General features: G+C 48.2%; 1 protein-coding gene across 1 annotated transcript; it reads left to right on the plus strand.

Annotated features, from left to right (window-relative positions):
* Positions 1-11,957: 11,957 nt before the first annotated feature.
* On the plus strand, positions 11,958-12,734 carry LOC119162996 (transcriptional regulator protein Pur-beta). The gene is given in 2 exon segments (XM_037414889.2): positions 11,958-12,324; positions 12,327-12,734. Coding segments are annotated over 2 exon segments (741 nt in total). The 5' UTR covers positions 11,958-11,991.
* The last annotated feature ends 423 nt before the right edge of the window (positions 12,735-13,157 follow it).

Raw genomic sequence — 13,157 nt, forward strand, 5'->3', positions numbered from 1 at the left:
GATCTCTTAAATTAGCCAACAGAGTGAATGATGGTCACTAATACATCTGAAGGAGCGGCGATACAAATACGGGCGAAATTGCATAACTGCCCAGACCATTGCGAGGAATTCTTTCTCAGTTGTTGAATAATTGGCCTCAAAGCGAGTTAGCAACCTACTTGCGAAGGCGATCCTTCTTGCCACTGCACAAGCACAGCTTCGAGGCCTACATTGCTTGCGTCAGTGTGAAGCATTTTTGGCGCTTGCTCGTCGAAGTGGACAAGCACTGGGGGTGTTGGGAGACGTTGGCGGAGGTCATTAAACGCTGCTTGCTGTTCGTGGTTCCACTCAATGGTGGCGTCGTCTCTATTGAGGCGAGTTAACGGCGACGCAATCTGCGCGAAGTCGACGAGAAACCGGCAATAGTAGGCGCATAGGCCCAGAAAGCGCCTGACAGCTTTCTTATCAGACGGTACTGGGAACGCTAGTGCAGCTGACGACATGACCAAGAAACAGCAGTTCTTTAAAAAAGAAGTCACATTTCTCTGGTACTGTCACCGTCATACTGTCACCGTCATACGGCTCATCTCCGGCCACCATAATAAGTGTGGTGGGACGACCACGTCGTCATCCGCCAGACGTGAAGTGTTATGTCTCGGCTCTCAGCAATCGACTAAAGCAGGGCTGTTGTTGCGAAACGTAATGGCACTGTCAGGGACGTTGATGACGGCGCCATGTTCTCTCTAATCCGATAATCAGGTCTTTACAGCATAAAGCGAGAACGCCGAACGTCGCCACGAAAGAGCCACCGATGTGGAGCCTTGCTGTGCACATTCCAACAGGCATCAGTTATTGGCTGCCTGCCGTCCTTGGGTGAGGGCCTGTCTATGCTGTCTTTACTTTCTTGAGGCGTACGGCAGGGACATCAATAATAATAAAGAAGTCGGCCCAGGTGTTAACTAAAGCTCGCACTGGCTGTCCGTGCACAAGAACGGTAACGTCTGGGGTCACAGTTTCGACGGTATCACGTCTTGTCAGCTTTACAGCGTTCTGAGGTGGGAGTATTGGAGGCTTTTTTTCTTCGTGTTGACAGCCTGCAACCTTACCCCCTGAGGTTGCGGCGTTCAGTTTCCCCGGTGTTGCTCGGTGACCTCGCTCCTCTGGTATCGGCAAAAGTGCGGCGCTGCAATGAAGGTGACGGCAGGAGAAGAAGAGCGTGGTCGATGTCCGAAGCCCGGCTGGTAGTCAGTTATTATCTCGTCATGGATGTTACGGCGGCCGTCGAAGGGGGGTCGAGGGACCAGAGACAAGAGGTTCTTGATAACCAACTTCGCCATGACAGGATAGGTAGTCGTTGGCATGTTGACTGTCAAACCGTGGCCTGAGAGGGCGAAACAGATCGACGTGGTACTATCAATAGCGGCCTATGTGGCCCACACCTCCACAGTTGAGACAGAGTGGATGCCTGTCGACAGTGCGCCAGGTGTTTGTTCGGCGAAGCTGTGGATGCCGTGGTGGCTCCTCACGTGACAACGGCCATGGCAGGCCAGAAGACGACTGGTCGTATGGAGGCTGGTTGGGTGGGCGCCACGAAGTCTCCCTGTGTGGTGGTGACCAAGGAACGATTGTAGGTGGTTTGTAGTATGAAGGCAGAAAGGGGGGGGGGGTCTTCGAAGGGCGGCGGCGCACGTCATGGGACATTGCTTGGGGGCAGAATCAGCTGTCGAGCATGCTTGGTAGATTTCGTCGCGGACGACTTGAGCGACAGATGCCATGGGTGTACCACTACCAGAGTCGCAATCTCTGCAGTTCTTCACGAACAATCTCTCTGATCATGTCACGCAAAGAGCTATGATTGTCAAACGTCACCGCGGCGGCATGAATTTGGGGGCTGCTGCATGAGCGGTCATAATGTAGGCAGCATTGGTGAAGTGCCCGCTGGATATCTGACGCTTCTTTCATGAAGTTTCCTTCTGTGCTTGACGGGTTGGCCAGAAGTCCAGCGAACAGCTGCGCTTTGACGCCACGCATGAGGTAGCACAATTTCCAAACTTCGGTCGTCTGCGGGTCAGCCCTTCGAAATAAACATGCCACGTCTTCGGTGAACATGGCGGTCATTTCATTGGGTTTTTTGGACCCTTAGCTCTAGTAGTTGGTGGGCACGGTCACGGCTGTCGACATTGGCGAAAATTTCAACCATCCGCTGGGGAAAGTCGGTTCATGTGGACAGGCTGCCTTCTCCGTTCTCGCACGAAGTGCGAGTGCTGTTATGAAATGAGAAGTAGGCCCGGGAGAGCTTTCCGTGAGCAGACCACTGGTTGATATTTACAACACGGTATTAGTGATCTAACCAGTCCTCTACGCCTTCGTGTGCGCCGCCAACAAAGCGTTCAGGCTCCAGCGATTGAAAAAACATTACCTTAGATAAAACAGGAGGACCGGTGCCGAGAAGTACAGGCTGGGGGCTGGTGTTAACCGTTTCTAGATGTCTTGTAGAGGGCTTCTGCGAGGGGTTGAACTCGGGATGAAGACCTCGTAGCCGACGGCTGAATCGATGAACAGGGGTTGCAATAGGCACGTCTGGGCTGTATGAACGGCTCCCACTAGGGGTGTGAAGCATTGGGCAGCGTCACGGCCCAGCACCTCCATCAGTGTCCCCATGCAACGCGAACAAAGAATGACAGCAGCTTATGACAGCAAAAAGAGCGTGTTCAGGGTCAGCTGTACAGCAAGATGCCTGCTTAGTTGTCGTCTCAAAAACCGCCCAACCCACTAGCTGGAATCTACAAAACATTGCTATCGTCGTTCTTTTTCATATATACACGTGTCAATATTCACACCCGGTTAAGCGAACGGCTGATGGTGATGATGATGATGATGATGATGAACCTTCAGCTTTGCTGGCACTCGCCCATAAAGGGGGGTTGGCCAAGAACCGGGCGGCAGGATTATCAAGTGTGCTAAGTCAGGCATTTAGGTAGTCTCCAGCGATACAGATTAGCTCGCGCCAGTGTACCTCCTTTTTCCTCTTCATCTCCATGCCAATTGTACGTACCAAAAATTTCAAAATGCATTGCTAAGAGAGTTGTATATATATCCTAATGTTTATATTTAACGCCTTCAAGCCACGAATTGCAATATATCTAGTCAGGAAGACTGATTTTGAGTGTCCCTGCCCAGGCCAGACTGAAACTACGCTTAGATTTGAAAAAGCAATGAGCATGGGACATGTTGCCCCAATGCGTTGTACTCTTGAACGCACAACTCAAAAGTCCTTCAAGTTTTTGAGGTGTCCACCGTAAAGTAAAGCATCCTAAACAAATGAAAAAAAAACGCTATGATACTATCCGGATGCCTCACACGCCTTCTACACTTGAAGTCGAAAATGAGGCATAATACAGATTGTGTTTATATAGAAATCAATTCATCCATCAGAGAGATCACATCGAAAAGGGAAATTCCCATTGCGCGACATAATATATACAATTTCCACGCTGAAAGCTCTATTTGCTGCAATGAAGTTAGCCTGCATAGGCTAGGCATTTCTAACGACCTTTGAGACAGAATTATTTTCTTGACGTAAAAACTTCCCTGAGCCGCCTGCAAGTTCCTTCCCTCCAACAGTTTGTCCTTGTCTTTCAACCACTGTCATGACACAAAGCGTAGCAACCAGCTGCTTTTTTGCACCCTAACCACAGAAGATATAATGATGTTTTGCCAAGTGCCCTTATTGTAGTCGGAGTATTGAGCACCCAAAATTTTGCTTTTAGTCACACAAATGTGTCCACAAACTGTGTTGTTAATATAACTGTATTATAAACCGCTTCAATGCACCGCATATTCACAACAAAATTCATAGGTCGACTATAAGAAAAAAAAGACAGCAGAGGTGGTCCAAAAACAAATTGATGGTCTGTAAACCTTAGCAGAAAACAAACCCGAAAATTAGAGTTGGACTGGACACGTATCGGGTAGGCAAGATGACCGCTGATCATAGACGTAACTCACTGGATTCCAAAGGAAGCCGACGGCCCGGGGGGGTAAGGGAGAGATTGGCTGACCACAGGCAGCAGCAATGACACTACCATGTAAGGGCGGGTGATGTTGGCTCTAATTTTGCTTCAGTGCGTCTTATCAGGCTAATGCTGGTGGTGCTGCTGTTGATGATGATGATTTAGAAAAGACCCACTCATATTGTAATCCGCGTAAGGCAGTATGCCGCACATAGTTCCTGAATGAAATTGTAATACTGCTTTTGAACAGTTGCGCCATTTTCGTGTAGAGCTACAATGAGCACAGAGAACGTTCTTACCACAGCAACGTTTTTTCACTATGTTCGCAAGTACATGGCATTGTGCTCTGCAGGATGACGCTTCTGTGAGAACAAAGCAGCCCGTTACATGCTGCGTTGGTCACATGATTTTTACTTGGTATTTTCATTTTCATTCTTCTTTGGAGGATATTCTTAACTGCAGTGCTCTGTTGTTTCCTTGCAAAACAAGGACTAATTTTATAAGCGTGAATAGAAACCTCCTGCATACAATAGCCACAATCTGTAGGAAAATACCCTGTAAGGTATTTTGGGTAATTTATGCACTCTTTTTGTGTACGGAATGTGCACTGTGGTAATCAAGCCCTGGTATTCTCAGTACTTTCTTTGTTAATGATTAGGTATGTAATAGTGCCGAAGTGGTTGGACCCTGTTTAGGGTCTGTCGGTGTGCACGATCATAAGAACCTTTTTTGTAACTGATCATATGAAACATTAAACTTGCCTCTATTTACTGCCCTATTTTTTATTTACCGACATAGACAACAATTTCATAAAATACTTTTGCAACAATCCTTCCTGAAATTTTGTTGCTGCCCCGTTACACTGTATTTAATGTTAGGTGCGAAACGTGCCAAAGTGATCTAGAAGTTTTGGGACTGTAGTAGTTCATTTTGTTAAGATTACGTGTGCACCGCTAACGTTACAATTTATTCTGGAACTTACGTGGCTGCTAGCAATAACGTTGGACTGTTCGACATCACATGCATAAATGCCGATGCGCTTCACCGCTTTTCAGTACATCGCCAGCCGCCGTTGTGTTTACGACTATCTGTACCAGAGTGTATCGCTGCAATCTGAGTTTCTGATTTCGGGCGACAAGTTTGGCCAAATAAAGTTTCATCTTAGCCATACAGTCTGCATCCCTTGTTCACGTCTCGACTTTAGGGCACAATTATCGAATACCCCGTTATCACAAGAACAATTTGCATAGCGAAATTGTTATTTTATTAATCATATACGTGGGCTAACAATGTAAAGTAGAGTGTCGGAGAAGCAAACAGCAAACACAGGTACAAGTGACTTTCGCAGTCGCACCAATATTATCCGCTATTGGCACGTTATTGTTGCCTAAATACGGAAAAGCGATTCTGCTTCAGCCTAAAATCGGCGTCATTTTAGAGAAAGCCGTCTTAGCATGCGTTTTTTTGTTCGTCACTAAAGCTGATGCGATGATGGGGTGCCACAAATCTTCGGTGAGTGCTGTAGCTGCGGGTTCTGTCACGTCTTCTAGCTTGAGATGAAAGATGATCAGACTCCAGCAATCTTCGTTGATATCTTCCAACTGTATGTTGCCGTCCTCACGCCTTTGGCAGGACACGCCATCTTTGACAACGCCGGCCGCTCGCGTGAACCCGTCTAAGGACTGCATGGCCTTCAGCTCAGTTCGCGTTAAAGCTGCGGCGGCCGCTTCGCTCACTAGTAGCAGATGTGTGACCTCTTGCTGCAGTGACAAGTTTTTGCTGATTCGCTCGAGGGCTTCGGCGCTGTACCTGCAAGGGGATAGAAGAAAACTCATTTTTGGGCTTTAGCGGTGAAAATACTCTATAATGGTTACGTATTGCTTGAATAGCCCTTGAGAATCGTCAGAAAAAAAAAGAAGGGTGCACTGTCTTTTGGACTTATCTTTATATTAAGCCCAATTTGTGTTGTGCACAGTTTGCTCAAGTGATGTCGTGTACACATAAGTCTTCTACTAGTCCACATACAAACGACCGTCATCATCATCATTCTGACTATGCCCTCTGCAAACTCCAAGATTCTTCCATGTTCTGCTCATCAATCTGGTCCTGTGCTTTCTGGGGCCAAGTTTTCTCTGTAAACCTGTGCGCGTTTCTCTTCGCTTAGAATTCAGTCAGTTACCATTAGTGACCAGTGGTTATCCTTCCGAGCCGCTCCGTGGCCGTTCCATGTGAAGTTTTCTTGAATTAAACTATAATACTTACCATTTCCCTTTGATCCCTGGCAAAGACTGCTCTTTTCGTGTCTCTAGAGGTAAGAACAATTATTTTCCTTTTTTTCGCTTGCTGCCTAAGCTTCAATTTAAGTTGACCCCTCTCTGTAAGTATCAATGTTTCCACGCCGCAGCTAAGTGCTGATAAGATGCAGCCATTATTCCTTCCTTTTGAGAGAATGAGGCATACTTTCATTTATGTATAAAATGCTTGCCGAATGTACTACATTCTTTCCGTATTCTTCTCGTTACTTCGCCGTCATGGTTCGTTATGCATCCGATGTGGATTTATTTCAGGGTGTATAAGTGCTTCATGGACGCCCTGATTCCAAAGTTTCAACATGAGTGCTGATATCTCTACCACATGCAATCCTTTCTCGTAATCTATGAAGATCAGGTGTAAGGGTTAGTTTTGTTTTGGGCTTTCTCGATGTCTTGATTGATAGTGTGAATGTTATCTATTGTTGAGTAGTCTGTACGACATCCAACTTGTTTCTTTATTTTGAGCTCTAATGTCGTGTTGACTATATTTAGCTATCATTTTCGTAGAATGACTGTATAATACGAACACATATTTGCTGCTGTATGCGACCTTTTCCTCGTAAGCTCTTCCCGTTCGTCGTCAATGCTTGGAAGTTGTTACTGAATGGTGAAGTATGCAGTGTGCGGGGTGGTGTTATAGAATTCGACTTTTTATGGAAAACGACGGTGACGCTACTGGCATCGGTTAAAACTTTTGAGAGCATTTGTAATTGCTCTCTTAATAAAGTAGACAAATGAACTTTTTTGTAGAAGAGCTCTGTAGGCTTGGAGTAGCACTGTTTGTCAACCCCGAGAAACTGGCGAAGCGGGCGAGAAGAAGGCCTGCCGAAGAAGAAAGTAAAGCATAGCTAGGCATTCCAGCTCTAGCAGAGCTGGAGGAAAGTAAATGCATAATGGTGCGGTAAACCGTAATGAAAGGGAGGAGAAGAGGTGTGAAGGTAAAGAAGATCAAAACATGAAGATCGTGGATTTAGCATACAGTCTTGTATACTAAAAACAGCGATCTTTGAGAACGAAAACTGATGACGAAGAAAACTGATATTAGGACGAGAAAAAATTAGTTGAAAGGCATGACAGGAGAGGGTAAAACTAAGCATGACATTGTATAACATAGGAATGGTAAAGGGACTTGAGGGTGATGAGCAGTGGTGTGGGCGTGAGAAAAAGGGAAAACAAGATGCAGGATGCCACATAGTACCTAAGCGAAGGCCAATTGGTAGTTGCGAGCATGCTACAGGCAATGACATCAGCTTTGCTCTTTACTGTCTTTACAACAGGAGTGCGCAGCTGCCCCAGTTTTTCTTTTTTTAGAGTTTGTAACGCTTCCCCAAAATATAGCGTTTTTTATAGGCTGCTCCAGCAAATGTGTCGTGCACTAAATTGAGAGCTTAAACATTTGCTTGCACTTCTTTCTATTGTGCGAAAGTACTCCGAATATACCCAGTAAAAAAATCAGTTTTGCTGCCAGGACAAACCAATAAATGCAATAGAAAGATATCAAAATGTTACAAAAAGAACTACAAATAGTTTGATGCTCTTTGTACGGCGTTACAGTACAAAGATGGGCGCTTTAAAACAACGCATCAAAATACAGAGGACAAGTGTAAAGTAACAACTGTCATAGTTGTTATGTGGTTGTGTTTGGGGAACGCGCTGAAAATGGTCAACGCCGTTTCAGTCGATGCTGTTTTTTTTATTTTAAACTGTGGCCCATGGGTCGACCCTCTGCACGTCCTGCTTCGCAGTGGCATCTGGCGACTATAGAGTGAGAGGGACTTCCACTTCTTCGCACGGCACCGCACTGAGGTCTTTAAGCCGGTTCTTGGCTGGCTTGCGGACAGTGGACTGGACAACGAGCGGCAGAAGCCGTCCTTCGCGTTGTCGGTTACGCAAGCCATTTCTCCTCTCTTCTTATCTTTTGTACCCTCAATCCTATTTTACTACAGGGGCTGAGTCATGCTTACAACTATGACTTGTTTGACAAGCTGTTGGCAGTGCGGCCAAAGGTAGAGATCTTTCATCCAATAAGAGCTGTATGGGCACATCAAATACTGTCCGAGATATTTTATTCCAGCTATTCAGTTATCTTCTGCTAGCTACACTCACAAAGCTTGAAAAGATTGTTAGGGATAGATTTTCCAAAGTGTAAATAGTGCTTCAAATTATTAGTGAATTTGATAGAGAAATCTTGTATAGATGTAGCTCTGCGGAGGCTTGTTTTGAAGTGGTGATGCGGCGCCTCATGAGAACATGGCGTCACCCGAGTTGGTTGTTTTTGTGAACGATGCCTCACAAGCTGTGCGTCCAGTGAGATAATTTCAGAGTGTGCGTCGTTTCCCCCAGCTGGCCAAGCAGATAGTTTCAAATATTCTAACCGGATTCGCGTTGAGTGTGGGGTAAGTGTCCGCATGCACTTATCAAGTCGAACGAAAACCTAACCCAGGCGAGCAATTGAACGCTCTATTGTTGGACACCAGCAAGGACAAAGATGGTGAACACCAGCAAAGACATGGCACCAATAAAGCTTCCTTGTTGGAAAGGCTGGAATGGAACGTAAAAGCTGGACGATTTTCAGCGCAGCGTCTTGCCAAGAGAGGTGCATGGCTTTTTTGAAGAAAGGCAAAATCCAACTATCGCCAAGTTGCTGCAGTGTTTTAAAGAAGGCGAGATGCTACCAACCATGTCCACGACGACGACGATGCAGAGGATTATGAAAAAAGCTTGGCTCCAAGTACAAGAAATGCTCTCGGAACGCCTTCTTAATATTAGTGACGCACATTGTCTAGAGTAACTGCCGGTACCTGCACTAAATATTGTAAGTGCGACGACAGGGTAGACCTGTTCTTGTCACGGACGAAACGTGGGTCAACGCTTATTGTAAGCGTAGTCGGATGTAAATAAACAGCGCTTTGCAATCTACGTACGAACCCCGATGGTATGGTTTGTCTATTTGTCTTCTAAACTACAAAGTCAAAGCCGAGAAGCTGCTTCCGTTACCACAACCTGGCAGTGTTATTGTGGTAAGAGTGCTTCTCACAACCAAAATCGAAACTGGAAGTGAAACCGACAGCGGAAAATAACCGACGAAGACGAAAGTGTGCACGGGGTCAGACGAACGTGAGCGCGTGAGCTTCGGAACAGCGACGGGCAGAGGAAGAACGCGGCCAGCTAGCAAGAGCGCTAGGCGTTGGGCCTCAGGGGACCGAACCAACGAGCGGGTGTCACCAACCCAACCGGGACGAGCGTGGCATGTACCTGAGGCGAGTGGCGGTTCCGGGCCGGGCCTGACATGCTGTTCCTGTGGCGGACGAGCGTGCGGGCCAGGGCAAGCGGCTGATCCTGTCCAGACTCGGGTCCGGCACAACCAGTCACCGAGATCGTGGCCACGGTGCCACGTCGGAGCCGGTCCGGCACAACCGCCAATTGAAGGTGCGACCTCGGTGTTGCGTCGGCCGCAGCGTGAGGCCGCCTGGTCCAGCACGAGCAGCTGATGGTCTGCTCGTGAGCTTCCGTGCACTTGGCAACCTCCCCGTGGCGAGGTTGCGTCGTCGACGCCATCGTCTTCAGCGGGAGCGTGAGTGGCACCCGACAGAATTAGACTTCCGAGTAGTGAGGACGCGTGGGTTACCCGCGGGCGCGTAGACATAAGGACTGTATGACTGAATTACGGAGCCAGTGTGTTGTACAGATAGCCACAGTGTTGTGATTGTTTTGTGTGTGAAGTCAATAGATGTTTCTCTTGTCCTTGTCTTGGGTTTCTGCGTCTGAGGGCCCAAGAACCACCACAATTGGCGAGCCTGCCAGGATGGCTTATTAAAATCTAAAGCCATTACTCAGACGCAGCCTTTGTCATGGACAGGGAGAAATTTATTGCACTTGGCCGACAGCTAGGGTTGGAGAACGAGGAACTCAGAGAGTGGGTTGAGCGAGAGTGCGTTGAAGCTCGAGATGAGCGTGCTAGGGAGCGCGAGATCGCGAAAGAAAACGCTGAGAGGCAGCAGAAGCTGTTAGAGCAGCAGCAGAAGGTGCAGGAACAAGAGCTGAAGATCCTCGAACTGAAGCTTCGACTTCAGGAGAGCGCAAGCAGGGTACAGCCAATGGTGGCTGACGAACAAGAAGGATCCAGCATGAGCGCCAGAGGAATAACAGAGGTCTGCAGTCCTCATAAACTGATTCCGCCCTTCAATGAGGCTCGGGACGACCTCGACGCGTACCTGCAGCGATTTGAACGGGTCGCCACGTGTCAAGGGTGGCCGCGTGAAAAGTGGGCTCTTTCGCTTAGCCTATGCATGACAGGAGAAGCGCTAACAGTCATAGGCCGGTTAGATCCAACAGCTGTGCTGAATTATGATCAGCTGAAAGCGGCGCTTCTTCAGAGGTTCCGCTATACTGCGGAAGGCTACCGCGAAAAATTTCGTAAAGCGAAGCCCGAAGAAAACGAGACTGGTCTGCAGTATGCTGCAAGACTTTCCGGCTACTTTGACCGTTGGCTTGAAGTGGGAAAAACGGAGACAAGCTTTGCTAGCTTGCGAGATCTGATGATAAGTGAGCAATTCATGAAGGGTTGTTCTCCGGCACTCAGGATCTTTCTCAAGGAGAGAAGTTGCAAAACCCTGAGTTCGCTTTGCGAGACTGCCCATAACTTCATGGAAGCACAGGCGCTCACAAACTTAGGAAGAGAACGGATTCCCAAGGATCCGGGACCTTCGGTGTCCAAGCCGGAGTCTGCGAAGAAGACGGAGAAGCCTGCAAGTCGCTGTTTCCTTTGTGACAAGGCAGGCCATCGCGCAGCCGACTGCTGGTCCCGCACGAAAGGGAATACTTTCAGCCGATGCGGAGTATGCAAACAAAGTGGACACAGCAGTGACAGATGCCCCGGTAGAAAATTTGGCAAAGACCAGGCATCATGTATGCTATCGGAAAAACGCGAAGACTTGACACCTGAACACCATAAGAGTGGCTACATTGTTCTCCAAGACGGCGGAACAATACCCATCGTCAATGCCACATCAAGTCGACGATCCGCGAACGTTGGAGTCGCTGACATGCCTGTTGTGGAGGGGTTCCTAGAGGACAGACCAGTGCATGTGCTTCGAGACACCGGCTGCAACACGGTCGTCGTGCGGCAATCCTTGGTTCCGAAGGAGAAGTTCACGGGAACGACGAGCCCAGTGTACTTACTGGACCGTACTGTGCGATACCTCCCAGAGGCAAAAGTCCTTTTGCAATGTACATTGTTTACTGGGGAAGTACTCGTTAAGTGTATGACCGACCCATTATACGACGTAATTTTGGGCAACATCAAGGGCGCGGCATTGCCGGATACGTTACCTATGAATGAGTCAGCACCACAGCATGACCATGGCCATGTGGAAACAAGGCGTGCACCATGCACAGACTCTAGCAAAGGGAATGCTGTCAATGGTGAGCAGGATGTATCTGGCAATTTGCACGCAACCCAACCAAGATCGAATGCGGAGAAAGCGTATGAGCCACCGCATGAAGCCATGGAAAAGTGGCCCCTACCTGAAGAAGTCCTCGTGGGAAAAGCAGGAGAAACGAAGAAGCACACTTCTTTACCTGTGATGACTCTGCCTGCTTTACAAGTGGGAAGTGAGGCGCTTAAAAATTATCAAGTGGATGACGAAACTTTGCGAAAGTGTTTCGAGGCGGTTGGCAAGAAAATCATGTCGGATCGGGACAGCGTCGGTGAGCAACATCAATCCCAAAGTAAATCCGCAGGGCACGGGTCCTCCAGTGAAGATGACGGCGCTTCGGAAAACGGAGGACAGCTCATGTCGCAGGGTGAGCAGGAGCTGGCCACCAAGATGCTCCAGATCCAGTCCAAGAGGTTTTACCTGGACGTCAAGCAGAACCGCCGGGGCCGCTTCATGAAGGTGGCCGAGGTACAACAGGTCGGGGTAGTGGGTAGGAAAAGTCGTCTCTTCCTCGCCATGTCAACAGCGGCTGAGTTCCGGGACCACCTGACATCCTTCAGTGAGCTGTACGCTTCCCTGGGTCCCCCCCCAATCCAGAGAAACTGCCTGAGGATGGCAAGTTGAAAAGTGAGATAATGATTAAGGACAATAGGCGCTACTACCTGGATCTCAAAGAAAACTCCAGGGGGCGGTTTCTAAGGGTGTCCCAGACGATAGCACGAGGTGGTCCTAGGTCCCAGATCGCCATCCCTGCACAGGGTATGATCGAGTTCCGCGACGCGCTCACGGACTTACTAGAAGAGTTTGGCACGGACGACGGAGCTTTCAAAGGAGAACTACCTGAAGGGCGCCACATGCGTGTAGAAAACAAGACGTTTTATTTCAACATTGGGCAGAATACCCGAGGCATCTACATGCGTATCTCAGAGGTGAAGAACATGAGAGAGCGTTTCGACAAGTGCAGAATCTATTGTCCACGCAGCCTGTGCTGAAGACACCCGACTTGCATAAGTCATTTGTTCTGCGCACGGATGCGTCTTCGCGGAGCTTAGGAGCAGTATTGCTCCAGGAACACCAAGGCCGTCTGCACCCAGTTTCCTACGCGAGCCGTAAATTACTACCCCGCGAAGCAGCCTACTCCACAATTGAAAGAGAAGGCCTTGCCGTAGTCTGGGCTGTTCGCAAATACCACATTTTTCTCTATGGCAAGCCGTTCACGTTGCAATGTGACCACCAGCCATTGACTTATATTCAGTCAGCTAGGCACCTAAATAATCGAGTCCTGCGGTGGAGTCTCCTTCTTATGGAATATGACTTTCACGTGGAACACATTCGTGGTGTGAACAACGTTGGTGCCGACTATATGAGTCGTGCGGCTTTTACCGAGCAGTGACTTATTGCCGTTGTACACAATT

Source organism: Rhipicephalus microplus, chromosome 7 (assembly GCF_043290135.1).
Source record: "Rhipicephalus microplus isolate Deutch F79 chromosome 7, USDA_Rmic, whole genome shotgun sequence".
Taxonomy (NCBI): domain Eukaryota; kingdom Metazoa; phylum Arthropoda; class Arachnida; order Ixodida; family Ixodidae; genus Rhipicephalus; species Rhipicephalus microplus.